General features: G+C 49.2%; 1 protein-coding gene across 2 annotated transcripts in view; it reads right to left on the reverse strand.

Moving 5' to 3' along the window:
* The window catches only part of TMPRSS13 (transmembrane serine protease 13), a 28709-nt gene extending 13108 nt beyond the window's left edge, over nt 1–15601 (reverse strand). The window contains exons 1-6 of one of the 2 annotated variants that reach the window (XM_066245755.1): nt 15466–15601; nt 4886–5105; nt 4409–4513; nt 1984–2022; nt 1767–1889; nt 824–953 (exon numbers count right to left, since the gene is read on the reverse strand). In XM_066245755.1, coding sequence (XP_066101852.1) covers nt 824–953; nt 1767–1889; nt 1984–2022; nt 4409–4513; nt 4886–5105; nt 15466–15486 — 638 coding nt within the window. In that variant the 5' untranslated portion in view covers nt 15487–15601. The remainder of the gene's footprint in view (nt 1–823; nt 954–1766; nt 1890–1983; nt 2023–4408; nt 4514–4885; nt 5106–15465) is intronic. The other variant, XM_066245744.1, reaches the window with a different exon arrangement.
* Nucleotides 15602–27541: the final 11940 nt, after the last annotated feature.

The raw sequence follows: 27541 nt of genomic DNA on the forward strand, positions 1-27541 counted from the left end.
AGTCTTGCAGCTAGGTGACTCCGGTCCCCCTTTCACAGGTGGGAACTCTGAGACTGGGGTGGGGTCAGAGGACTGATTCTAAGCCCTCGCTCCCCAGCCTGATCTTCTAGGAGTTTCTTCTACAGAGACCCCGCAGTGAGATCCTAAAGTGTTCTCCCCACAACCTCACACACACTGATGAACCCCAAAACCATGTGGCTTGAAAACCCAGACAGACCAAGGGGGAGAATGGAGATGACCATGTGGCCTGCAAATTGGGACTCCTTCAGGCCAGAACGGCAATGTTCGCCCTATTCTTCCTCCACCTACCAGCATCGGCTTCTCTGTTTAAAATCTTTAGAGCCAAAGATTCTTATGGCCTAACCTGGCCATACCTGCCCACTTTGTTCCTATTTGATGAATTCTAGCTCAAGTCTCCACAATTGCTACAGCTCCAAGTCCACTAAAGGGCTGCGGAGCCTGAGCTTCTAGTTCCCAGAATTGAGAAGATAAGACCTGCCCAAATGTATACCCGTTGCAAAGAGGTCCCATGACCATTAAATGTGATAAGGGGCACGAGGGTGCTTTGATGCAAAGAACCATACAGGAGTGTGATCCTACTGAAGATCGACAAAATTACTGTGGCCTCAAGAAAATAGCTTACCCCAGACTTACAAGATCTCAGGGCCACTGTCCCATTGAACAACTCAAGGGTGTCCTGAGCTAGTTACTTCAACCCTGGTCCCCAAGAGTCTTCTTAATGTGAGTTTCAGTAATGAGCCTGAGATGGCCGCGCGAAGGGCTGAAGACACCCCTGAAGCCAGGGCCTTGGGGAAAGTTTTACCTCTCGAAGCCCAGCTGCTGGCAGGTCTTCACCGAGTAGGAGCTGTCCCAGCTGTCACTGCAGATGGGAGCCCACTGATGGGAGGATCCGGAGTAGACTTTAAGCAGAGACTTGTCCCACTCAAACCTCACTGCAGGGCAAGAAAAGGGCAGAGCAGGTGCTCAGCACCCAGGAGGCTCTAAGATTTGGGGGAATGAGCTGAGTAAAGCTCTGAGAAGCTCTTGTCCTGAGGCTCCTCACTGGGGGCTGGGAAACGCCCAGGAGCTTGGCCCCAAGGTGATGATCCTCAGCCAGTGCTTAGAAGTCCAAGGCGATCAAGGAAGGGCAGAGCCAAGGCAAAGGACTAGAACAAAGCAGAGAGTTCTCCAACTGACAGGACCCAGGGGACCACTCCGGGAGAAGGGGCAGGCACTGCCAGGAGCTGTCACACCTAGAGGGCGGTGGCATGTCCAAATGAGAGAATGACAGAGGTGTATAATCTGACTGAGTACTCACTAGACAGGTTCAATCACAGAGGGACACAGTTGTGGGCAAGGGCACATGTAAATGCACAGGTAGACTGAAGGGGACACACAGCCACAGACAGCTGCATCAGGGCTGTACATAAATAACACATGTGAGAGCCGGAACCAGAGCTCAATGACATCTTTGTACTCATACAGGCCAGCTGTTTACAAACTGACCTTCATGAAACTGTAGGAGTGGAAGTCCAAGGTCACATGCTGGGCAAAGAGGAGGGGCACAGAGGAGGGGCACCTCAACTAACACCCAGAGAAGGTGAGTGATTTGCCCAAGTCACACAGCACTTGAAGCCAGGTCTCAAGCACAAGCCTCTGTGCCTAGAACCCAGCTCCTCCAATTCTCTGTCTCTGGCCTCCCATTTGAGTTTGCAGTCACCAGAGTGCGCGCGCACATACACCCCCCTCGTGCCCAGCCTGCTCACCACAGCCCAGCTCGTCGCTCCTCAGCTTGCAGTCCACCACCCCATCACAGCGTGTGGCATGCTTGGGGCAGCTCTCTCTGGGCTCCTTGTACTTGATCCCTGTGTGGCCTCGCCAGAAGTAGACTGGAAGAAACAAAGCAGACGGCCAGGTCACCGTCAGCCCCAGAGAGACGGGGACACTGAGCAGCCCAAGGCCCTGGGATTCCGAGACACCGACCTGCACTCCCTCTCGGACTCTGGGGCTCTCGTCCCCCATCTGTATGGAGAAAAAGGTTGCTCAGGAATGCTCCGGAGTGCTCCAGAAAGCTCCCAAAAGCAGGGCAAGCAGGGCAGCACCTGACAGACCTGAGTAGCTGCCCAGAGAAACAAAAGGGCAGAGAGAGAGAGAGAGAGAGAGAGAGAGAGAGAGAGGTGCGGAGGTGGGTACTACTTTGGGAGCTCCCTGCCCTACACACAGGCCAGAGTGGTGGCCAGAGAAGCCAGCTCCCCCCGAATCCTGGGGCCCCCTTCTCAGAACTCTCTGATCTCTATTCAGCTCTGCTCTGCAGAGTGATGACAGCAGGGAAGTTTCTAAACCTATAGTCACACACCTGCAACTACTCCCAGTCCTGTTTTCTCACAGGTGGTCTTTGCAGCCTCAGAAGCTGCTAGATTTTCCTCCTCCGCCTCCTCCTCTCCCCTACACAAGAAACGTCTCCAATACTCAGTTCTTGCCCCATTACTTGTCTTTGTGCTTTAAATGTCTTCCCACTCCAAAAGCAACTCTAGATGGCTCATGTCCATGTGCAAGCTTTGCAAACCATCTGGGAAATCAGCCTCATGACGTCCTGTGTCTCTAACACCTATCTCTTTCCAAACCAGGAACTGCCATCCTCCTGTCTGGAGACACCGCCCTTTGGATGCCAAAGAAACCTGAGTTCTGACTCTTCATTCTGCCTGTTGTCTACACTTGATTCGTGGCCATGACCCCCCCCCACTTCTGCCCCAGGCCCCACTATTCTTTGCCACCCAAGGAGAAGGTCACCCTTGTGTGACTATTCCTTCCAGCTTCAGACACCAATCCCTCCCAATCTCTTGGATGCACCCCTGTCCTCCATGTCCTGGTCTGTCCCCTCCCATGACCTGCGCAGTCACCTTGATGTGTACTGGGGAGAGCTCTGGGTAGGGGATCAGGGCTGAGCCTCTGGTCTGGACCCCTGGTATACTGCTCAGTGACCACCTCTCAGGTGCTGAAGGTCTAAAGGTGAGAGGACTTCAGGAAATGTCCTGAACCATGCTGGGAGCTGTAACTAGTTGGGAAGCTGGCCTCAGGTGCCCTCCCACCCGCAGGGGTGACTTCCTCCCACTCTCAGCAGAATGCGGGAATTTCCCCTGGGGGTGAGTTGCTTGGGAAAGGCAGGGAGAGCAGGGCAGCGAGTCCGGAGGTGGGTTGCATGGATACCAGGCAGCAGACCTTTACATGCATTGTGAAATGACACCTCCATCTTGTCAGACAAGTGGGGAAGTGACGGGAAATTAGGTAACTTGCGAAGGCCACGCAGCTGATAAGGAGCAGAACTGGAAGCGTCAGGGGGTCTGTGTGATACTAAAGCTGCGTTCTCAACCAGCACAACCCTCGTTTTCACACAGTCCTGCTGCCAGCCGTTTCTACGTCGTCCCCCACCCGCTGTCTCCACACTGCCACCGCTGGCTCTTTCCCAGAATCCTGACCCCTCAGCCTGGCATCTGCAGCTCCCCACAACCCAGCCATGCCACACCCAACAAACAGGAAGCCACAGGCACACTCCTCTGGCCAGTAGGAGCCTTCCCTCTCCCCCTGCCGCCCAGACCGCCTGCCCACGTTTCCCGGCTGCTCATCCCACTCAGATGCCCTGGGCCAGATGGCTTCCCGTTGTCCGGGTCCTCATCTGGTCCCACAACCTTCATAAGCTGGGCCCTGCCTCCCCAGGCCACACAGCTGCCACTTCTGACAACCCCACCCACAGCTCTCCGGCTACATCCCAGAGAGATGGTGGTCTCCCAAGGACAGGACGGAATGATGTGTGCTCCCTTTTTGCTGCCTCCCACTGCCCTGGGTTCCTCGTGGATGCCCTGACAGGGAGCCTGGGACATGTTCCGTGTATCTTTTCCAATGAGGGGGGGATTGTAGGTGCCTGAATCCCTGGACAATTTTTCTCATTGACAGAAAATGCCTGTGAGATTTTTTTTTAATCAGTGTTTTTTTTTTTAGGATTTTTAGGTGTGTGTATGGGGGGGGGGGGGGTGCCAGGCATTGTACCATTATCTCATCATTCTTCATAACCCAGTGAAGTCTTTATGAGACTCTACTGGACACATAGTAAGTTGAATGAATGAAAAGGGAATGAACAAATGAATGTATGAATGAGTTTAATCTCATTTAAAGATGCAGAAACTACTCTGCTCAGGGGAGCTGCACAGTAAGAAGCACAGATGGGACTCAAGCCCATGTTTCTCTGACTTCCTATACGCATAACCCGGTACTTCGCAGGGGTATGGGGGCACCATAGTCCAAGGTCATCTGCAGTGGTGGCCTTCTGTCTTCCTGCTGTGTGCTCCAACCCCAGACCCCACTCCACCCCGGCAGTGACCAGAACCACCCCTGCTGCCTCCGTTAAACTCACAGAGAATTATGAGCGACACCACCAGGCCGATGAGGAGGAGGACGCATCCGATGAGCGGCAGCCGCTTCTGGCCCTCTTGCCAGGTGAACTTGGGCAAGCTGACACCTAGGAGCAGGGCAGCAGCCAGGGAGAGTGAGGTTGTGGGATGGGAGTCCTGCCCTGTAGAGCCTCTCTGGGAGCCTATGCCCTCGAGATCTATACTCTGAGCCAGACTATGCTGCTTCAAAAGTGACATCTGCTTTATTGATCAGGTTTCTTAGCCCCTCCCTCACTGAACCCAAAATTCCACCATCTTGTGTTTGTATGTAATGATTCCCTCCTGCTCCGACCACCCCAAACCTCTAGTGCCACCCCTGACCATTCCCCCTCCTTCCCACACATTATTATCCAAGGGGGAGAGGAGGAGCCGGGTGCGCCAGTGACAAGACATCCTCCCCACCCAGGGACTGCTCCCCTGCTCTGCCTGCCTTCTTTTACCTGAGGTGTCCTCGGTGGCCCTGGGGGCTGGGGCCGATGTGGCAGGAGATGCTCGGACAGGCGTGGCCCTCACTGGTGTTGCTCTAACAAGGTACACCCTCGTGGAAGAGGACGTTGTGGAGGCTGACCTGGCAGAGGCTGACCTGGCAGAGGATGACCTGGAGGGTGATGCTGAGGCTGGGGCTGCCCGGGCAGGGGACCTCCTCACCGGGGAAGCATTCTGAAAGCAGAGCAAAGCCATCCATTAGGCTGCACCCCTGCAGACCCTCCCAGGAGTGCTCTGCGGAGGGCAGTTGGGGGTAAGCAGAGCCGCTGGACAGGGAAGCGTTTGAGAAGACAGGAGTGTTCAAGGATGGAATCAAGTTCAAAGGGCCTCCTCTCCCAAGGGTCTCTCTCTGCCTGTCCGCCCCTGCCCACCTGGACCCTGAGGGGCCAGGACAAGGACGGAGCTCCACCGTCTGTGTCTGTGCCCTGCCCTCACCCTGTCTCTGCTCCTTCTCCAGGTGGCAGTCCCAAGGGGGATGTGGACCCATTCCACTACGGTAAGCCTGGTTGGCCTTCCACCTACCTTCCTGAGCCTACCCCCCGACCCCCCATTGTTCCCAGCCTCTCCCAGCCCTGGGCCATATGCCCCTCACTTCCCTGGTGACGGTGGGGCTGCCCGGATAACCCCTCCGCCCCCTTGCCCGACAGTCTCTACCTGTCACCAGGTGGGCAGAAGACAGTGGGCCATCTGCCTGGAGCTTGATGTCTAGGGAACCTCAAAGAAGAGGTGCTGCACTCTGACGATCACTCAGAGGGATGTGGGCCCCTACGGGGAAGCAGCCAGCCTTTCCATGCCCTTCACGTCCTCTCCCTTTCATCTTGCCTTTTCTTTTGTGTATGTGTGTGCTAGCTTATAAAACATTGGTCTCACTGTGAGCTGTCACCAAAAGGTGTGAAAACATGTTTAAGAAAAACCCTGACCTCCCTTGTACCCCGCCATTCTCAGTAACCCCAGAATTAACACAAGCATGCATACTCACACACGCCCAAATGTACACGCACACATGCATACTCACACACACAGTACACACATCCACACCAGTATGTCAGGACACTGGACGGGCAGCATGCAGGAGGAGGAGAAGGTGTAGACAAGATCCTTGACCTCATTTGGCTGTAGGCTTTATTAATTTATATTTAGTACTTTAATATATAGTTGTAGAGAACTTGACATGCTAGGTGCTTTATGTATATTTACTCCTTTTATCATCAGGACAACCCTATGGGTCAGAATTCTCATTATCCCCACTTTGCATAGGTGGAAACAGAGGCAGAGAGACTAAGCAACTTAATTCAGCTAGCAGAGCCAAGACGTGAGCCCAGAAGGTCAGGTTCTAGAGGTCATGCTCTAACCACTAGTTTTGGTGCCTCTTAGGAGAGGGATGTGTGAGATGAAGCAGCAGCTGGTCATAGTAGGCAAACAGTGCATGCCAGTGCTGTGGCCCCCTGAAGACCCTGAGCTTCTGAGTAGTCCAAATCTGGGAGAGGGAGCAGTGCGCAGTCAGGGCTGATGACAGTGCTCCAGCAGCCTTTGCTGACTGCCAGGCCCTGGTCTGCCAGACCCCCGGCCCCTGTCACCAGTTAGGCATCTTTGCACCTCCCTTTTGACCCTTACAGAGATCTTGCCAAGCTCCCTCACACCATCACTGCCCCTTAAGTCCCCTCTAGAAGTCTCTAGAGCAGCAGGGAAGGCTGGGAACTGACCTGGCCCGGGGCCACATCTGACTGACCCTTACTATAATCTCTGCTGAACACTGACTGGCGGCTCAGAGGGTGGGTCTCCTGGGAGCAGCAGGCGTGGGGGTGGGTCGCACACCTGTGCTCAAGGACCCTGAGCTGGGGGAACAGTCTGTAGGGGTGCGTGGAAGACACAGGACCTGGACCTGTAGCCACTCTGTTTCCCTCCCTCACCTTCCACTGTGCTTAAAACATGTGGCATTAGGCTCTGGCAGTAGTTCTCTTGGTTAGAGCATCATCCCGATGCGCAAAGCTTGAGGATTTGATCCCCTGTCAGGGCACATACAGAAATAGATTGAAGTTTCTGTCTATGTGTGTGTGTCTCTCTCCCTTCTGCTCTCACTAAAATCAATAAATAACTTAAAAAATTTTTAAAGCATGTGACATTATCATTAATCATACCAGTTAATAAGAAGTGCTCCTATTGAAACATTTGACCCAAGCCAATACCATTATCCTTACTAGGCAGGTGTTTTGATTTTTTTTTTAATTCCCTCTCCTGAGAGTCAGAGGTAATTGATTTGGTCACTTCTTCATTTTTGCGGGGTCTGTGAGATGAATTCACGGGGGAATCTCCAGTCCCAATTACACTCAGCTTGCCGGAGGCAAGGACCAGGAGTCACCAGGGTTAGTGAGTGGACCTGGGTAAGCACACACAAGTCCTGATGCTCCGGCCAGCTGAGCAGGGACACACTTATGTGTATTCAGGGACCTGAAAGGCAGCTCTTGCCTCTGTCAAACCAAAAAAAACAAGAGCTCAGATTTCCCCCTCACCCATGTTGTCTAAATGTCCAGGGAATGAAAACAGACCAGTCCCTGCAAGCCTCAAGGGGAACTGGACCGGGGGAGGCGAGGGGGCAGGGAGAGTGTGTTGAGCATAGTCTGTCAGCAGACAGCACTGAAGTCAGGCAGACCTGGGTCCCAACCCAAGGCCTAGCAGTGTGACCTTAGGAAAGCCACTTAATCTGTGGACTAGGACTAATAATCCTGGGGAGTCAATGAGATAAACAGGAAAGCCCTTGTCTGCGCCCGCTACACAGCAGCTAGGCGGGAAATGGCCGTTCCCCTCCCCCTTGCATTGGCACACACAGCACCAGCTGTGCTAAGATTTAACAGCCAGCGTTCTGACGGAAGGGCTGAACTGAGCTCGTTGCAGGGAAGAAAGAGGGTGCTGGACAAAGGCCAGGGTAAAATCCTTCGACAAGGGGATGAGCCTTGGCCTTTCCACCAGTGGTGGCCTAAACCTTGGCATCCGCCAGGGACCCTGGCATTCTGCCAATCAACTGGCCTGCCAGGCCTTTGTCCCTGTTACGTTCTCACTGTAAGTCTTCCTCAGCTTCAGGGAGGGAATGCTCATCATTCAACACAATGAAATGGAAACAGCTTACACAAGTGTGGCACTTTACAGTTTACAATACATTTCCACATCTCTGGCCTCATGAGGCCCTCACTCCATCCCTGAAAGGTTGGTATTTTTAGAAGCACATTTTTACAGAAGAGCAAACCCAACTCAAGAGCTTAGATTTCTCAGGATCATACAGTCAGGAATCTGGCCCAAGCCTCTGTGCCTCTGAGTTCCCTGTGCAGTCCTTTCCCCTAGAGGCCCTGGGCAGGTGCTCGTCCGGCGCCTGTGCAGTGGCTAGAGAGCCTGGGCCAGGGCCCTGGCCGGGCTGAGCGCACCACAGGGAGCCTAGGTGAGGGCTCAGGGCTCCCACAGGGATCTTGTTCTTGCTGGACTTGCCAGTGGGACAGAGTTAGTCCAGTGACCTGCCAAGACAAGGCAGAGCCTGGTGGATGGGGACAGCAGTGTCATAGTCATCAAGCACTGGCTAAGTCAGATGGTGACTCTGGGCAAGTGACTTAAACTCTCTACATCCCAGTTTCTTTACCTGCACAGTGAGCCAATCACCCTGCTTCATGGCATTGCAGTGATGAATGCCGTTTGTAAGGTAAGGACTCGGTGACCATTAGCTGTGATGGTGGATGTTCGTTTGTTTACTTGTTAAAGATGCTGGGTTAGAGATGGGAAAATATATGTTTAAATATAACTTCATCCATTTCTAACTGGGTTAACTTGGGATAAGTAAGTTCACACTTCAGAGTGTCTTCACACTCTGAGGGTGAAATGGAACTAGTCCTGCCTCTGTCCCCCCAGATAAACATGAAAGAATAAACATGAAAGAACCTGGTCTGTAAGTGTGGAACACCACAGTGAAGATAACAGTCCATCAGGTGCTTTATTTGATTCCATTTCAACCTCATAACAGCTCTTTGTGGTTGGAATTTTAAGCCTCGTCATACAGATTTTGAAACTGGGGTCCAAGGTGGTTAAGAAGATGCCCAAATTCACATCTCAGGCAAGCGTCAGGGCTTGGGTTCGCACAGGGCCTGCTAGGAGCCAGTGGAGTCTGGCTCATAGTACTTCCTTTGTTTCTTTGGGGCTTACAATTCACCAAGAGCTTTCACACCCATGATTTCATTGATTCTTGCAAGGCTCCTAGCTAGCAAGCTGGACAGGAATTAACTCTCAGTTTATACATAAGGAAACTGGGGTTCAGAGGCCCTCAAGAGCATGCCTAAAACCCCTAAACTTTCTGGTGACCATGTGAGGATTCTATCACAACCTTCTGAGTCCCAGTCAAAAGCTGTCTCCACCAGAACAGGATCCCGTGACTCTGGACTTGTTACCCCATCATGACGAGCAGCCACACAGCAGCCAGCCTGAGGACAGGGGGCTGAGAGGCGTGCAGAGGCCAGGGGAAAGTATGTGGGAAGGCTGGGGGAGGCGGGAGCAGTGGAAGGGAGCCAGGCTAGAGCAGGCATCGGTGCTGGGGTGGGCACAACAGGAAGGCAGGGGCACCAGAGAGGCAGAGAAACCTCCTGAGCCGTGTTCACGCAATTGCAGCCTGCCCGGTGACCGGTGGACAGGGTAATCAGAGCGTAGGTGACACTGGACCATTTCCCTGGCATAGCACTGCCAATCATTCTTTTTTGGCCCTCTTTATCCTCCCCATCCACCCTAGGGTTGTCTCTCTGGTTATCCCCTGGGTAATACAGGCGTGAGCCCTCACCATGCTATGAACCAGGCCTACACCCCAGGCTGGGCCTCTGCAGCTCCCAGGGGCCCCCACTCAAAATTCATCCAGCCCTGTCAAGACGGTCTGGGGCAGGAAGAGGCATAGCTGGAAGGCAGGCAGGCAGGCGAGGTCTACAGGAAGGCAGGAAAAAGGTTGAAAAGAGCAGTTCTCAGCACTGGGGCTCTTCCCAAGAACATTCCTGCATAGGAGTCAATAAGGATTATTATTCCCATTTCACAGACAAGTAAGTAAAGGCCCAAAACACTTGTGTGCTTTATCCAAAGTCACTCAGCTCATAAGGCAAATGAAAACCCAAGACCTCTTCTACCTAGTTCACTGCTTTCTGTGCCACAGCTTCCAGAGGTGGGTTCCCCAAACCAAGGTGAATAGAGCTCTTTAATGGTTTCCCCATGGGCCTTTGCCTGGTGGGGGATGGGAGTAAGAAAACAAGCCTCTTGGTCTCTCTGGGTCTCCTGCAGGCCCAGACAGTGATGCCACAGAGGAGAGGTTATGCTGAGTAACGTCACAGCCTCATGCATTGCTTCATTACAATGGTTGTGTAGCCTGCTATGGATTGAGTGCTGGGCTTTGCATAGAGACCAGTCTCCAACCACAAGCAAATACCCTATAAAAAGCTCTCTTGTGCTACACCCACAGACTGCCCACCTGCAGCTGCAGCAGCAGCAACAACAACTTCAACATCTTTTCATGGCCCAAGGACAGGTCCATTAGGGTCCCTTCAAGTCCAGCCCAAGCTGCCTGGGCCTCCTCACTCAGACCTGGGCCTCCCTCATAAAGCCCCACCCCAGGGCAGACTGGGCACTGGCTGTCAGAGTTCATAAGATCCTGAAAACTCCTTGTCCAAATCTTTATTCTAGTGATAAGGCAATCAAGGTCCAGAAAGGCAAAGTGACCTGTCTAAGGTCATGTTACTAGCTGGGGGCAGTGTCAGGGCTAGACCCCAATCTCCTGGCTCCTGTCCTTGGGCTGCTGCACATCATTGTCCTCTCCCACTGCCAAGGGGAGCATGCCAGGCCCTGCGGACACAGCCCCTCACCAGCCCCAGGCCCTTCTCTCTCCCAGGGGCTTTGGGTATTGAGGATGTTCACAGGAGTAGGCACAGGAGGACCCAAGGCTGAAACCCCAGCACTCTGGGCTCAGCAGAAAGTGGTGCCCCCAATCCCCACTGGGAGCACTAAGGGGCACATAGAAAGCTCAAGAGCTTCCTTTGATGGGACCCAACAAGCCCCCTTGCTTGTTGGGAGCCTGGGAAGCCTTTGGGCCATGCAGGGAAGTCCATTTCAGTGTGGACTGGCCAGGACTGAACTGGCCTCTATGGAACAGGTCTGGGTTTGAGTAGATCGTGGCTTTTTTCCCACTCTTACTGCTAACCCCAGGCTTCACTGTACCTGCAGGTACACAGTGCTCCCTCCTCCCTCCTGCTCTTCCCTCTCTAAACCCAAAGAAACCCCACAGATACAGGCTCCCCTCCGAACACAGGCAGACTCCCAGCCCCTCTTCCTGCCCAGCCACCAGTACATGCAATGGTAACCGCAGAGACCTGGGATCCAACTGGGCTCCAGACTGGGAAGCCAGAGCCACGAGACCTCTCTCGTTCCAAGTATGAAGACACAAGGGCGTCTTGCTTCTGCTCCTACCCACTTGTGTGACCTGGGGGATAGTCACATCTCTCTCAGCTCTCTAAACTATCAGATGAGGGGGTCAGACCATCAGCTGTTTCCAGCAGGGCTCTACTGAGCAGTTCCATGGAGATGCTGAGAAGTCCAGATTAGTCAATACAGGGCTCTGAGTCCTTCACTCCCCTTCAAACGGAGAAGATTCACTTTTCAGTTGTACACAATGGGCTCTACATACAATTTCATTTCAACAAAAGAGCCTGCTACTACAAAGAACTTGAAAATCTCTGGCCTAGGTGAGCACTAAGGTTAGTTCTAGTTTACCATGCATGCCTCCAATACTCATGAAAAAGCCTTGGGCTCCAATAGACCAGGATCAAAACTCCTCCTCGCTTGTTCATTCATTTGTGCATTTTTCATTCATTTATTATTTATTCATCAAATAGCTTAAAGAATATTGAGTGGTAACTGTTGCCAAGCAAATAACATTTGATTATCCAGGAATTACTGCCTCCGTTTCTCCCCTTATACCCTCTCTGCCAATGCTGGTACGTAACGGGGGCTCGCTGGACAGTTCTGGTATCGCTTCCCTGTCAGACGAGCCAGCCTCCACTTGGCACTGCCAAGGCCTCCGCCTGGCTGACAAAGCCCCGGAGGCAGGGTTCCTGGGCTGGCTTCCCTCGTGCACCCCCCCAGCACCTTGCACACCTGTCCACCTCCATTGCTGCACCAAGAGGAAGCTATTTTGTCAAAACAAGACACTTAAGTTAAGTGGCTATTGTTACATCAGTCAGCCTTCCTGCCCAGTGCCCTGAACTGAGCCCTGTACACAAACTCCCACACATTCACACTCAAATTTGCAAGTCATATGAACAACACAAGGGCTGGCGGGGCAGGATGACCCTGGTGGCAACATGGGTCAGAGGTTGCCATGACAACATGACAACATGACACAGAGGTCTCGGGTGAGAGCTGCATGCCTGCCTGAGTAAAAGGCAGGAACCAGGGGTCCCAAAGGTGCCTGCACAGTGAGGTCTCGGGGTGGCAGAGTGACCTGAGCCTGCTGGACTGTCATCTCGGGAACCTGGCCATTCTTCTCTGTGTGGGGTGCCCCATCTAAACCACTCCTGGGGTCTCCAGCCCTTCTTCAGTTCACAGCACCTGTGGTCTTGGGCTGGATGAGGACTTACTCCACTGTAAGGAGACCCATCATAAGAAAATCCATTCTGCAAAGGGTGCTGCTTTCACCAGTGGATCTATTTCAGTCTTCCTTTAATACACATTGTACTTTTTAAGCACAAAGAATGTGTCTTGTTTTGAAAAATAAAAAAATACTATTTTTCAAAAACATATACACATATCTAGTGAGGTATACCTGTAATCTCTTTCCATATAATTTTAGAGGCTGTCATGGTACCACAGAGTGGCCTCCAGGGGCAGTTTGTCCAACCCTCTGATTTGACTGGTGGGGAAACACAGGCATGGCAAGGAGGAGATACTTGTCCAAGTTTTTAAAGGAGCCGGGACTAGACCACAGGTGAGGATGATAACAGTGACTCTTAACTCCCCACGAATCTCTATTATCTTCACCCCCATCCATCTCTCTCTCCATCTACGGCAGGTGCTATTTCAAAAGAGCCTCCCATGTGAAACTATTCTAAGACACCTTCAAGTAGGTACTATTTTTATTCCACCTCACAGGTGCCCAAAGCCACAGCTAACCTGGAACTCCGTCACTGTTCCAGCCGCCACACTCTGCAGCAAATCTTTGGAATACAGAGAAGCTAAGAACCTTCTTCACCCCTGCTCCGAGGTCCCCCCGAAGAACCAACCAGCTTATGCATGAGTGTCATCAGGTTTCAGCCCACTGGACCATTTTCCACAAAACTTTACAGAGCTAAAGAACAAAATACACAGTGCGTTCCTCTGTCTCGGGCAGAAGGTATGGCCTTAGAGGACCAGTTTCTCCCAGTCAGCTCCTATTCAACTTAACCCACTTTAAAAAACCTGCTGCCAAGATGATTAAAAGCCTCATGTGGCTCTCCCTGCACCCACCCCAGGTTCACTGTCTTGGCAGTTCTACCTTAAACAAGGGGGGGGGGGAGAAGACTCTGAAATAAGGAAGTAGAGGGTCACTTCTTTCATTCCAGTGTAAGTTAGGATAGCCTCCCAGAGGGAACATGACACCTTCCGCACCATGTGATGCTTATTCCATCAATAGTGATAGGATCCAGTCATCCCACTTCTGAGTATACATCCAAAGGGAATGAAGTCACGCTCTCAAAGAGATATCGCTGCTCCCATGTTTTCCTGTAGCATTATTCACAATAGCCAAAGTATGGAAACAGCCTAAATGTCTACTGATGGACGAATGGATAAAGATGTGGTGCAAATACACAATGGAGTATTACTCAACTTTAAAAAAGAAAAGAAAATCCTGCCATTTGCAACAGCAGGAATGAAATTTGAGGGCATTATGCTATGTGAAATAAGCCAGACAGAGAAAGAGAAATGTTGCAATGTATCATTTATACGTGAAATAAAAAAATAGTTGAACTCAGAAACAGAGAAAAAAAAAGTGAGCTGTAAGAGAGGGCACTAAGAGGGTGCAAATTCCAGCTATAGAATGAATGCGGTCTGAGGACCTAATGTATTGATATATGTGGTGACTATAGATGATAACACTGGGAAGTTGAAAACTTGCTATGTAGAATTTAAATGTCTTTACCAAATAAAATTGTGAATACATTGTTAACAACAACAAATGAAAAGCCTGGTTTTCATTCCGTGCCCCTCCAGCGTCCTTCCATATCAGTCCCTGGCTCTGGACAGAGGAGCTTCCTGGGCTGAGGTCCCCTTATCCCCCCGCCCCAGGAACTGGTCCTATCATCCTGCAGATAGCTCAGCCCTTCTCACTCCTTTTTTTTTTTTTTAGGGATCATCACATTAAAACTCCCAGCACATTACCAAGGAGCATGGCTGTGACTGTGGTTCAGTCTCTCCATGCCACAAAACTCCTTTCTCTCTGCACATCACCCTCTTTGCTCACCAGAGGCTCCAATGAGCCCTAAGCCTAGGGCCAAATGACCTTGGTGGGGTGGAGACATGAATTAAGGAGGCCACCACAGAGCAGAGGTCAGGGGAGAAAGCCTGGAAAATAAATGTCAAGACGGGTGGATGGATGATGGGGGGAGATCATGGTAAAAGTTGCAGAAACACATCTGGGGTTCAGAATGGACCACAAGCCAGAACATAAGCTTAGCTGGTCCTTCTTAAAACCAGCATTGCCCATTTTCCCCAGAGCTCCAAATTCTACCACTTCAGTAAAGAGGAGGGGAAGGTGAAAAGCAGTAGAATATAAGTCCTAAGGATAAGTTAGAGCCCAAGAGGAACATCCCTCAAGAAAAGGAAGCTGAGGCACAGTTGAACAAAATCTTTGGAAGCCTTCATGTGTATACAATGGGCTTTTCCACAGAGGACCTTTAGCTGCTCTCTACCACCATCAAGAGTGGGAAGAGAGGAAAGGAACCTGAATTGTAGTAGAAGAAATTGTGGGTAGACATAAGGAAGCACTTTCCAAGCATGAAGATTATTAAGCCCAAATATAAGTGACCAAGGGAGGTTGAAAAAATCTCCTTGACCTTAAGTGCACATAGTGACATTTTTAGGAAGTCTATGAGTCTAGTGAGGGAATAGCCAAGGTAACCCAGAAGCCTGTGAAGTTAAAATGCTAAGGTTCCGCGATTCTCAAACCAGCAATGGTGATGCTCTAACAGTGTACCCATCCTGGCTGGGGCGCTCACAGTCCACAGAGCAGAAGCCTAGTATTCACATACAACGCTGGGGTGCTTCCTGACCAGGCCCCAAGTCCTATCAGCTTCTCTCTCCTTCCTAGGAGAAGACTTCCAGGAACCATGACAAAAGAAGGCCAAGCTATCTTGATTCCAAGTAGCTTCATAGTAGAAAAGGCATATTCAGTTTCCCCGAACCTGAGGCACACAGATGCAGTGCCCTGCCTATCTCCCAGCCCGTCCCGGCCTCCTCAGTGCCAGGAGCTTCTGGCTGGTGTCCCAGGGATACTCACCGGGCAGCTGTGCCTTTCCATGGTCTCCCAGAGCCTCCCCGACTCAGCTGATATCGATGGGAAGATCCATGGTGGCCCCTGGCTTCCCGGGCATGTGGAGAAAAGGGGGCCGGAGAGCTGAGGGCCAGCCCCCACCAGATGGGGTGGGGAAGCCGGTTGGGACGTGTGAGGTAATTCCAAGTACAAACAACAGGGCAGACTAGCCAGACCTGTCTTCACCCCTCCTCCGAGGCCACCCCAGTTACTCAGCGAATACCAAATGAACGTGAGCTACCTCTCCTCCTGCAGCTGCTGGGAAACCCAGTTGTCCCGGTGCCTCTTCCGAGGGCGATCCTGAGAGAAAGGGCTCAGGTCCCGCCAGGACAGTCTCAGCCCAGTCGACCTGAGCCCCTCAAACAGATGTTTTCGAGCACCCTAAGGTATGACCCTGTCCCCATAGGGGATGTCCACGGCCAGGGACCAAAGCCCTACCCAGGGCAGGACAGTGTGAACCTTTATCTTCAAAGACCATGTATCCAAATCACAAATTAGGGCATGTGAACTGGCAATATATTTTTCTTCTAAACTTTATCTCCACAAGAACTTTTAACAACAAAATTTGACTCAAATAACTTCTAATTACGCACATAATGAATTGTGCCCATTGAAAACAATAAAATGCTATTAAACAATATTTCAAAGCAAATTAAAATAGAACATAAACATCTGAATGGAAACCGTTCCAAAAAATATTGGGCTGACTCAAAGTCTCACACCTAGGCCCCGCTTTGACTCTGGGAGTCTCAGGAGACAGCAGGACTGCCACAAGAGGGGTGCCCAGCACCACCAAACCCAGCAGAGCTGCCCTGTGAGCTGCAGAGGTTAGCTGGGTGGACGTGTCCCCTGGCTGAGTGTTAGCGGATCAGAGATCAGAGAGTTGCAGGCATTTGGAGGTTGAAGGTCTCTCAGTGAGCACTGGAGATTCAGTGTCCTCGTTTGACAGATGGAGAAGCAATCTGCACATGTCACAACAAACAAACAGCAGCAGCCGCCATAATAACAAGGTGCCCATGTCCTACTGAATACTTTGCATAGAGCAACGCCATCTAGCCATCCTTCCCTCACTTATTCAACAACTATCTACGGAGAGCTTCTGATATGCCTGCACCGCTCTAGGACTTGGGGACACAGTAAACAAAATAGGAGAAGACCCCTGCTCTCTGTCACTAGCAGTGAGACACACAAAAATAAATAAATGGGGAGATGGATGGATGGATAGATAGATAGATAGATAGATAGATAGATAGATAGATGATAGATAGATGGATGGATAGAAGAGTATATTAGAAAGTGAGGTGCTATAGAGAAAAACAAAGCAGGGAGGAATCAGGAGGGCTGGTGGTGAGGGTTACAATTTGAAACAGGTAAGTCAGGGAGGGCCTCACTGAGGTCACATTTAAGCAAAGATTTAAAGGAAATGACTACTCTTCTCCCCATTTATATATGAGAAAATAGAAACATTAGCTCAGAAGGGAGGCTGTCAGCTCCAGCTTAGGGTGTCTCGAGGGAAATCTTATCCAGAGGCAGAACTCCTCGAGGGCCCAGGTGGGGACCCCAGGGTTTTCCAATATGCGGTTAGTTTGGGATGTTAGTTCTCTGGCTCTCCAAGAGGACCAAACTCGACCCCAGGCCACCCGCTCCTGCTGCTCTCTGACAGCAGAGGGACCCTCCTTCCCACCTAGGGTGAGGAGTGAAGACGCTGGAATTCTGTCCTGCTCCTCCTCTTCCTCCCCCTAGGGAGGTGCCCAGCGGGGAGCGACCAGGCTGTCACTGAGCCTTGGTTCCATTGGCCAGACCTGAGGAGCCCCACTCTATCCCGGGGCAGGCTCCTGGCCTCCCAGGGTCACCCTTAGCTTTACTCCCTGAAGGTTCCACTGACCTCTAAAAAGGGCTCAGTCTTGCAGTTCTGGGCCAGTCGGAGAAGATGGAAACCCTGGCCCTGAGGGGAAGGCCAGCTGCGTGGACTTGGGGGTGTTCAGGTTCAGCAGCTGGAAAATGATGAGGACATCCAAGCAGAGACTGTGTCGGGCACTGGGCAGACACTGAAGACACATCGGCTTCATTTCTTGCTCTGTTTCTCGGCTTCCATCAGAAACACAAGTTGGCCCAACCCAGAGCCCTTGCTGACCAAGCCATCTCACCCGCCAGCCAGTGAGTCAGTTCAATAAGCAATGTGACTGTTCGGCACCAGGCCTCACAGAAGCTGCAGCCCTGAGAGGACACCCAGCACAGCTGACCCTTGAATGAGGCAGGGTCAGGGGCACCAATGCCCTGTACAGTCAAAAATCCGAATAGAACTTTTGACTCTTCCCAAAACTTAAGTACTAGTAGACTACTGCTGACCAGAAACCTTACCAATACCATAAACCGTTGATTAATACACATATATTTTGTATGTTATATGTATTATCTTTTGTATTATTACAATAAAGTAAACTAGAGAAAGAAAATGTTATTAAGAAAATCACAAGGAAGAGAAGATATATTTATAGTCCTGTACATATTTATTTTTATTTATTTATTTTTACTTCTTTTCCAAGTGAAAGGAGGGGAGATAGACTGCTGCATGCGCCCCAGCCGGGATCCAACCAGCAACCCCCATCCGGGTCTGATGCTCTGTCTGTCTGGGACCATGCTCACAACCAAGTTATTTTTAGCGCCTGAGGAGGGAGGCGCCAGGGAGCCATTCTCGGTGTCTGTGGTCGATGCCTTCGAACCAGTCGAGCCATGGCTGTGGGAGGAGTAGCAGGGAGGCGAGTGGAGAAGCAGATGGTCACTTCTCCTGTGTGCCCTGACCAAGAATATACGTATGTATTTTTAAACATCCAGGTGTAAGTGGACTGGCTCAGTTCAAGCCCATCTTGTTCAGGGGTCAATTGTCTATGTGTTGGGGATGGAGGGGACCCTGAGGCAGGAAATTCTTTGCTGGCAGTTTTTCTAGTTCCAGAGCTGAAGGTCCTTGGGATGGCACAAGACCTGGATCCTTCCCCGACAGGGCTGGCCTTGAAGGCCTGCCCCTCCCTTGTCTTTTGCACCTGATCCGGGCTTGGCTCTGCCCTTTCCTGTCTCCTGGGAAGGAAAGAGATCCTGTCCACACCTTCCCTGCCTCCGTCCCCTCCAGCCATTCCCTGTTCTCCCTCCAGCAGCCTGACCCTCGACTTCCCTCCCAAAGGCTAGTAGCAGCCCCTAGACCCAAGTGCTCGTTTGTCCTCCCTTTGACCTCCCTGAGTGGGGAGCCCAGGATAGCCAGCAGGCCCATTCCTACCCTGGTCATTCCCCACCTCTCAGTCATTTCTGTCTGAGGCGGAGGGAGTTTTGTGTCAGCCATGTAAATAAGCACAGGCCTCAGGCAACCAGAGGAGGAGAGTGAGGGGTGACAGAAATCTCACTGCCACTTTGAGACTAAACTCCCAGTGCTCCACTTCATGGTTGCACCAGCTGCCACATCCCGTGCTTCGGGAGCTCCTTCCTGGGACTGCAGACTGGGACACAGGGCTCTTGGCCTTTCTAATCCCACCCTGTTGTTGGTGCTTCTCTTTCCTGAGCCTCCCTCCCAAATTACTTCCCCAGCTCCCTCTATGGAAGCCCTGAGTACCTTTCCCCCTTCGCACCCCACTTCTGAGAGTCTTTCTCACTCAGAGCACAACAGAAGGGCTGCCCTCCACCCAGAGGGGGCCGGGCCACACACCACCTGCTTAGAGCCAAGGCAGAGAGGAAACACTGAGCCCACTCTCAAGGAATAGTTTCCAGGAGAGACTCCACCCAAGCCCAGCGCTCCTCCCTATGCCCAGACCAGCAGGGCCACTGCCTCAGACCCACACCGGGTCCTCAGTCAAGGGCGCTCCTGGGTATTGTAAGAGGAGGCCAGGTAAGGTGGATGTATTATTTTTTAAAGACAAACAGAAACAGCCCATGAGTCTAAATGCAGTTCCGGGTCCCCAGCTTGCCCCTCAGCCAGTAGTCAGGCTGGACTTCTGCGGTGGGCAGATGTGAGACTCCCTATTTCCAGCCGATATTGGGCCTCTCAGCGAGGCAGTGGCGATGGGGAGGAATGCCCAGGAGGGAAGCCAGGACTTAGACGTGTGTGGAGAACTTGAGGTCAGCCAAAGGACCAGCTAGTGACCCCATAGCAGGTCTGTGCCTCCGAGAGCCTAGAACCCTAAACCCAGGAGCTAGCGTTTCCCTGCCATCAGGTTAACTTCCTTTTGTATCTCATTCAGGACCAAGAAGGGGCAGAGGACAAAGCCCTGCTCTCCTCCCCATTGTTCTTCTGCATCATCAAAAGCCCATGATTAGACAGTAAACACTGGGTAAGATGCCTCTGGCAGAACCCCTGGCACCCTCAGCACATGCTGGACCCCACCCCATCGAATGGTGGGCAGTGGGCAATGAAGAAGGATGGCCCTGCCCTCCAGGACCACCAGGCTAGGGAAGGCAAGTCCTCTCCAAGATACCCCTACATGGCAGCTAACCAGCTGTGCCCAGATGGCTCCTGGAGTAGGAAATACCACCATCTGTTCTGTGTAGGTGCCACTTGTCTCCAAGGGAGGATTTGACACAGCCATTCCTCCTCGTGTTTCGCACACACCCACTTCCCTGCAGTTCCTAGGTTCCCACCACAGGGACACATTGAAAACACTAAATCCCACTTCCACATACATGATAGCCCTTGAGGCAATGGTTTGATGACCCTCAGAGTCCTTGCTTTCACCGGCTGAATACACCCAGTTCCTTCATTTGCTCCTTGTGTGCAGCAGTTTTAAGTCCCCTTATCTCTGTGGTTATCTCCAAACCAGACCCTGGCCACCACAACCACCCTGAAGCATGGGCCCAGCCCCCCACAGTCATATTTACATAGCCACCTCTTCAAATAAAACTGATTAGAGGGTCATTGGCACTACCCATTGGGCTACTGCTCATCATTCTGCAGAACTGAAGGCATTGCAGACAGACCTGCGATGCTTGGGAAGTTTCTTACCATCTCAGAACCTCAGTTTTCTCATCTGTTAAATGGAAATAATGTTTCCGCTCACACAGAGTATTTATATCCACTCAATGACATCCTTTGTACAAAATCTTTGGCACAGGACCTGGTACATAGTGCCGATCGATAAATACTAGCCATTACGATATGATTATAATTTCTAAATTTGCTTGAACAACAAATAGTGCTTTGAGCAGGCATGGAGAGTATCAAGATACGTGCTTTAATCCAAAGCCCAAAGAGGAGGTTTTTGGTGGAGAAAGCCCTGGGCCGAGGTGTGCGCTGGGCTCATGCTGTGGCTCTGCGACTTCTGAGCCATGCACTTCCATGCCAGCGCCACCCCCCACCCCTGGAGCTGCGCTGTCTCATCTCTAAACCTGAGGTCTTTTCAGCTCTGGAGCGCAGAGCAGTCTCCAAGTGGAGAGGTGTGGGCTGAGAGAGGAGTCAACAAACGTGGTCACGTGATCTGGAGCTCCTTGTCAAAGAGCCGAGAAACAGACTCTGACCAAGGGATACAAATTCACCCTTTGTGAAAGGAGAACATGCCCTCCAAGATGGCCCAGACCAGCAAGAACAAAAGGATGGTCAGAAACCAGAGACGGAGAGAAAAAACAGGTGTAATTACAATAAATAAAAATTATGAGGCAAAACTATACATACAGGTTTCTTTCACAGTTAAAAATAAAAAGAATACTAGAAAATAATAACTCACATTGAAAAGCACTTTTTTGCCCCATCTACGACACTGTGGACGGAGCCTAGGGTATTTCTTCCAAGAAGCAGGTAAACTGATCTCATTTGCACAAGGGCCACTTAACTATGTTTTGCCTGAATAGTCAGGTTTTTTATTCTTCCCTCAAAGATCTCTGTTGTGGGTGTTGATAGTCCTATGTTCTGCTGCTTTGCTTAATATATAGTGTTTCCTTTATCCCTCCTTTCTCAATGCCCCACTCATATTCAGGCTGGGACCTACTCCTAATTTAGAGCTCTCTTTCCCCCTTTTGCCAACTTCTATTATGAATCTACCTTTGCCACCCAGCTTAGTGTATCCCAAGGTTCTCTTTACCATGCCACAGTCGCAGAGCTCCAGGGAAAAGCTACCTGGTCTCATCTCTCCAGGCAAAGGAGAACAGAAGCTCCATATCCACGCATGCTGCAAATGGCTTTTTCCAGTCTACCTGAATCATTACCAGCTAGAAGCAGCGATCACTGGGACTTGGAAATAAGCTGCAAAGTATAGAATGGTGACAACAATTCCAGTGCCATGCGGACTTTTCCTGGATGTGGACTTTTCCTGGACTCCTGCTCCCTGTGACAGATCCTAACAGACTGAATTGTGGTTGGGTTGCATTTTTCAGGGATTTGACATGGTGATGGGGCCAACTTGGACTTGGTGAACATGTTAAGGACACTACTCTTTTATGGATTCTTGCTGTATTGGCCAAGAGTTTGCTTAAAGGCTTTTAATCACTGTAAAAAAAAAATAGAAGGGTGGATAAAGAAGATGGGGCACATATACACCATGGTATACTAGTCAGCTAGAAGAAATGATGACATCGGATCACTTACAGCAGATTGGTGGAATCTTGATAACATTATGCGGAGTGAAATAAGCGAATAAGAAAAAAACAAGAACTGCAGGATTCCATACATTGGTGGGACATAAAAGTGAGACTAAGAGACATGGACAGGAGTGTGGTGGTTACGGGGGGTGGGAGAAGGGACAGGGGGGGAGGGGGAGGGGTACAAAGAAAACTGGATAGAGGGTGACGGAGGACGATCTCTGTTTGGGTGATGGGTATGCAACAGAACTAAATGACAAAATAACCTGGAAATGTTTTCTTTGAATATATGTACCCTGATTTATTGATGTCACCCCATTTAAATAAAAATTTATTTATTAAAAAAAAAAGAAAAGCACTTTTTTTTAATAATTTTATTTTTTTAATGGGGCGACATCAATAAATCAGGATACATATATTCAAAGATAACAAGTCCAGGTTATCTTGTCGTTCAATTATATTGCATACCCATCACCCAAAATCAGATTGTCCTCTGTCATCTTCTATCTAGTTTTCTTTGTGCCCCTCCCCCTCCCCCTTTCTCTCTCCCTCTACCCCCTCCCCCCATAACCACCATACTCTTATCAATGTCTCTTAGTCTCACTTTTATGTCCCACCTATGAATGGAATAATGCAGTTCCTGTTTTTTTCTGATTTATTTATTTCACTTCGTATAATGTTATCAAGATCCCACCATTTTGCTGTAAATGATCCGATGTCATCATTTCTTATGGCTGAGTAGTATTCCATAGTGTATATGTGCCACATCTTCTTTATCCAGTCATCTATCGATGGGCTTTTTGGTTGTTTCCATGTCCTGGCCACTGTGAACAATGCTGCAATGAACATGGGGCTGCATGTGTCTTTACGTATCAATGTTTCTGAGTTTTTGGGGTATATCCCCAGTAGAGGGATTGCTGGGTCATAAGGTAGTTCTATTTTCAGTTTTTTGAGGAGCCACCATACTTTCTTCCATAATGGTTGTACTACTTTACATTCCCACCAACAGTGTATGAGGGTTCCTTTTTCTCCACAGCCTCTCCAACATTTGCTATTACCTGTCTTGTTAATAATAGCTAATCTAAGAGGTGTGAGGTGGTATCTCATTGCCGTTTTGATTTGCATTTCTCTAATAGCTAAAGAAGATGAGCATCTTTTCATATATCTGTTGGCCATTTGTATTTCTTCCTGGGAGAAGTGTCTGTTCATGTCCTCTTCCCATTTTTTATTGGATTGTTTGTTTGTTTGTTGTTGAGTTTTATGAGTTCTTTGTATATTTTGGATATTAGGCCCTTATCTGAGCTGTTGTTTGAAAATATCATTTCCCGTTTAGTTGGCTGTCTGTTTATTTTGTTATCAGTTTCTCTTGCTGAGCAAAAACGAAAAGCACTTTTACATGTATTGTTTCACTTTGTCCTCCGAACACAATTGCACACTTATTATTGTCCTCTCATTTTGCACCAAGGAAGCAAAGTCTCAAAGAAAATAATTCTCTACACAAAGAATTGTCAGGTAATACTCTCCAAGAATATGTGAGTGAACAGACCCTATTTATGAACTCATGAATTCACAGGAAAACAGAAAGACCATTAATATGTCACCATTTGAAGTTGACGTTGAATTGGGACACTGTACAGAGGGGCAGAAAGTAGCCTTAAAAGCTGTTTCAGAAGTCAAACAAATTTGCATGCAAACCCCATTTCTAAAACTTACTAAGTATGTGGTCTTGGGCAAGTTACTTAATCTATTTGTAAGGTTGTGTGGCCATTAACTAAGACACTGCACCCAGAGAGGGTTTGATCCACATTGTCTCTTCCTTTCTGGTGGCAAATCCCTAAGGTGAGGAGGTCGCGGACAGGGGAGTGAGGCTCCTCATAGGAGGATAAAAGCCATGAGGACAGGCACCATGTTAGGCTGCCCCTGCTCTATTTTAGTGGTTTGAGCAGCACTTGGATCAAAATCGATGTAATAGTAAACAATTGTTTTCGGATGTGTAAAAGTTAAGCAAGACTTCAGGGGCTTAGTGACTGGACTTTGATGGGATAAGTGAAAGGGAACACAGCGAAATAATCTGTGCACTAGCCTGAGGGTCGTGGGCCCCAACCTTCTGGCTTGAACTCAAGAAAGGGATATAGAAGTCATTACAATTTTGGATGCTGTCTCTTAGTGGGTGGTCCAAAGGGCAGTCCCAGCCCCAAAGACCAATGAAATCAGGATGTTTTCAGGGAGGATTTTGGAAATCAACTGGAAATCTTATCTTGCCCTTGTGTCCTGTCCTTCACTCAGTGCTCTGTGACTAAGGGGGCTCCATCTAGAGCTACTAGAAACATCAGGACCCCTCAGGGTGGGGAAGCTAAGGCTGAGAAGAAAAACAGTATGAACTCATAAAAACCTGGAAAGCTGAGCTGAATTTGATGTGTTAGAAGAGGACACATCTTAGCATTCAAAAGTACTGAATGATGATGAATTATAAGAAGACTTGTTTGCACAGAGTTTTAAGCTTATAGGAATAATGTCCAATGTCCTCAAAGTACTTCAGAGTGTCCCAAGAGCCAGCTCTTGGATAATTGATCCCTAAGGGGCAGGCAAAGGAGACCTTATGGTTGTTGGATCATATCTAAGAGAATAAAGATTCCACTTCTGAAAAGTAGCCAAGCTAGGGCTGGACCTGGGTCAAGATGCATTGTTCTTAAGAAGTGCTGTAGGTTGGAAATAGAGACAGATTCAAGGGAAGTGTTCATATCTTTATGAAGTTTATGTGGATCATAGTTTTTTGGGCCGCTGAGGCTGTTTAGGGTGTACCACCAACATTGTGAAGTGCACAGTCTTGGCGGCCCTTCCCACTGCAGCCAGGCTCAACCACCTCACAGCCTTGGGACTTGGAGCCCCTCTGGGCTTTCCCAAGCTTGTTACTTGTCCTGCTTACCTTGGAGAGTTGTCTTAAGGGCTAGATGAGATAAACAAAGAGGAAGTGCTTTGCAAATGTGACTATTCAAAGTCTTAATATCCAAGGGCATGAAAAAAAAAATCATATTCCTTTAGATTAATTTGTTCTTAACCGAGAAGTTTTTTGAGAGCTGAAAAAGCAGACAGGCTCCTGTATTCTTTCTAAACTCTGAATAACTGACAGGAGAACGGAATAATGTAGCTGCATTCTCAAATATCTATAGTTTCTCATGTTAACCAAATTTAAAGTCTAGATAACTTTGTATCTTTTTAAAGGATTCACATTCAAAAAGCAAAACATTTCATTTCCCTTTCAGGAAGCAAACAGTAGCAACATCTATCTTTTGGTGACAGTTGGCAAAACACAATGTGATTAATCTGGGGGCCTGCAGGGGTTGGCTTGCCATGATTCACACTTATCATCTGCTCTGGTGAAAACACATCTGCAGCAGCTGAAATAATTAAACTAGAAAAAGCACTGCATCAAAATGAAATATTTCTTTTCAAATACCCTGAGCTATGAAGACTGTAAAAGTTCTAATAAGAATGTGCAAATTTAACATTTCGAACTTTATTATGAAAACAGCATACTGACATTCAAGAAAATGTAAAAATATGAAGACTGTTATATCTCTCTATACAGCCTACACAATCATGAAAAGAACACAAATGTGGAGACAGAACATGTGGGTTTGAGCGTTAGCTTCATCTTTATAAGGTGTTGACCCAGGACATTTATTTCTTTGAGACTTTGCTTCCTTGGTGCAAAATGGGAGGACAATAATAAGTGTGCAATTGTGTTTGGAGGACAAAGTGAAACAATACATGTAAAAGTGCTTTTCAATGTGAGTTATTATTCCCTGGTATTCTTTTTATTTTTAACTGTGAAAGAAACCTGTATGTATAGTTTTGCCTCATAATTTTTATTTATTGCACATTACACCTGTTTTTTCTCTCTGTCTCTGGTTTCTGACCATCCCTTTGTTCTTGCTGGTCTGGGCCATCTTGGAGGGCATGTTCTCCTTTCACAAAGGGTGAATTTGTATCCCTTGGTCAGAGTCTGTTTCTCAGCTCTTTGACAAGGAGCTCCAGATCACCTGACCACATTTGTTGACTCCTCTCTCAGCCCACGCCTCTCCACTTGGAGACTGCTCTGCGCTCCAGAGCTGAAAAGACCTCAGTTTTAGAGATGAGACAGCACAGCTCCTGGGGTGGGGGGTGGTGCTGGCATGAAGGTTGGTTTTCTTTTCCTTTGTTTCTTTTTTTTCCACGATTACCCACATGACGGCTCCGCCCATGAGACCTCCCCCTCCCCCACCACTTTAGATACTAATTGCACACAGTAGATCCCCAGGTTACCACAACTTTCACTCAATTTGGCCACAAATTCCCATGACCTCTTCTCCTTGGATCAAACGTTTTGATTATTTGCTAGAACAGTTCACAGAATTAGGGAAACACTTCCTTACTTTACCAGTTTACTAAAGGACATGGTAAATGACACAGATGAACAGCCAGATGGAGAAATACCCAGGGCGGGGCCTGGGAGGGTCCTGAGCACAGGGACTTCTGTCCCTGTGGAGTTGGGGTGTGTCACTCTCCTGGTGTGGATGTGCTTGCCTCCCAAATCTCCCCAAACTCCGTAATATCTGGATTTTTAAGAAAGCTTTGTCATGTCACCTCACTGCATTTCCAGCCCCTCCCCTCTCTAGAGGATTGGCAGTGGGGCTGAAAATTCCAAGCTTCTGATCAGGGCTGGTCTTTCTGGTGGCCGGCCCTCATTCAGGAGCCTACACAGAGTCACTTCATTAGGACAAAAGATACCTACCACCCAGCAAATTCCAGATTTCAGAGCTCTATGTTAGGCATCAAGGTCAAAGAATAAGTGTTAGAACCAAAGTTTCTCCTAGCACACTACACAAGGGGTTCAGAAGCCTTATGTCAGGAACTGGGGGCAGAGACCACTATAAAAAAAAAATATATATATATATATATATAATTTCACAATGTGTTTCCATCCATTTGGACAGTGTTATTTTTAGCTGAATCAGTTGCCAAAACTTAGAAATTCAAGAAAGTCTGGTCTCCCTTCCAAGATTGGGCAACACGTTGCTCATAACATGGCTAGAGAAGTACTCACTAATTGATTAATGCAACTCTTCTGCATCCTCTCACAATATCTAGCACAAATCTAAGCAATCAGTTAGTCAGTCAATAAGTCTTCACTGAATCTCTACTATGTGTTATTTAGAAGTTGTTCAATAACTTAATTGGGTCCACTGATCTCTGCATCACAAATGACTGTGGGTAGGCTCCACCTCTGAGGGTTCTATGAGCATGAGCTGGGCTGAGCCATTGCACAGACTAAGTGCTCAGTGGATGTTTCCAGTCAGGCTCACAGAGTGTCAGGACTGGAACCACAGAGATCCTCTTTCCTGAATCATTCACAGAATTCTGATACTAGGGTAAAACCTCTGACACCTTGTGGCAGAAATTTTTCCTTCCAGGCCTTAGCCCATACGTTGGAGTCTGAATGCTTGCTGCT

The sequence above is a fragment of the Saccopteryx bilineata genome, chromosome 1 (assembly GCF_036850765.1).
Source record: "Saccopteryx bilineata isolate mSacBil1 chromosome 1, mSacBil1_pri_phased_curated, whole genome shotgun sequence".
Lineage (NCBI taxonomy): Eukaryota > Metazoa > Chordata > Mammalia > Chiroptera > Emballonuridae > Saccopteryx > Saccopteryx bilineata.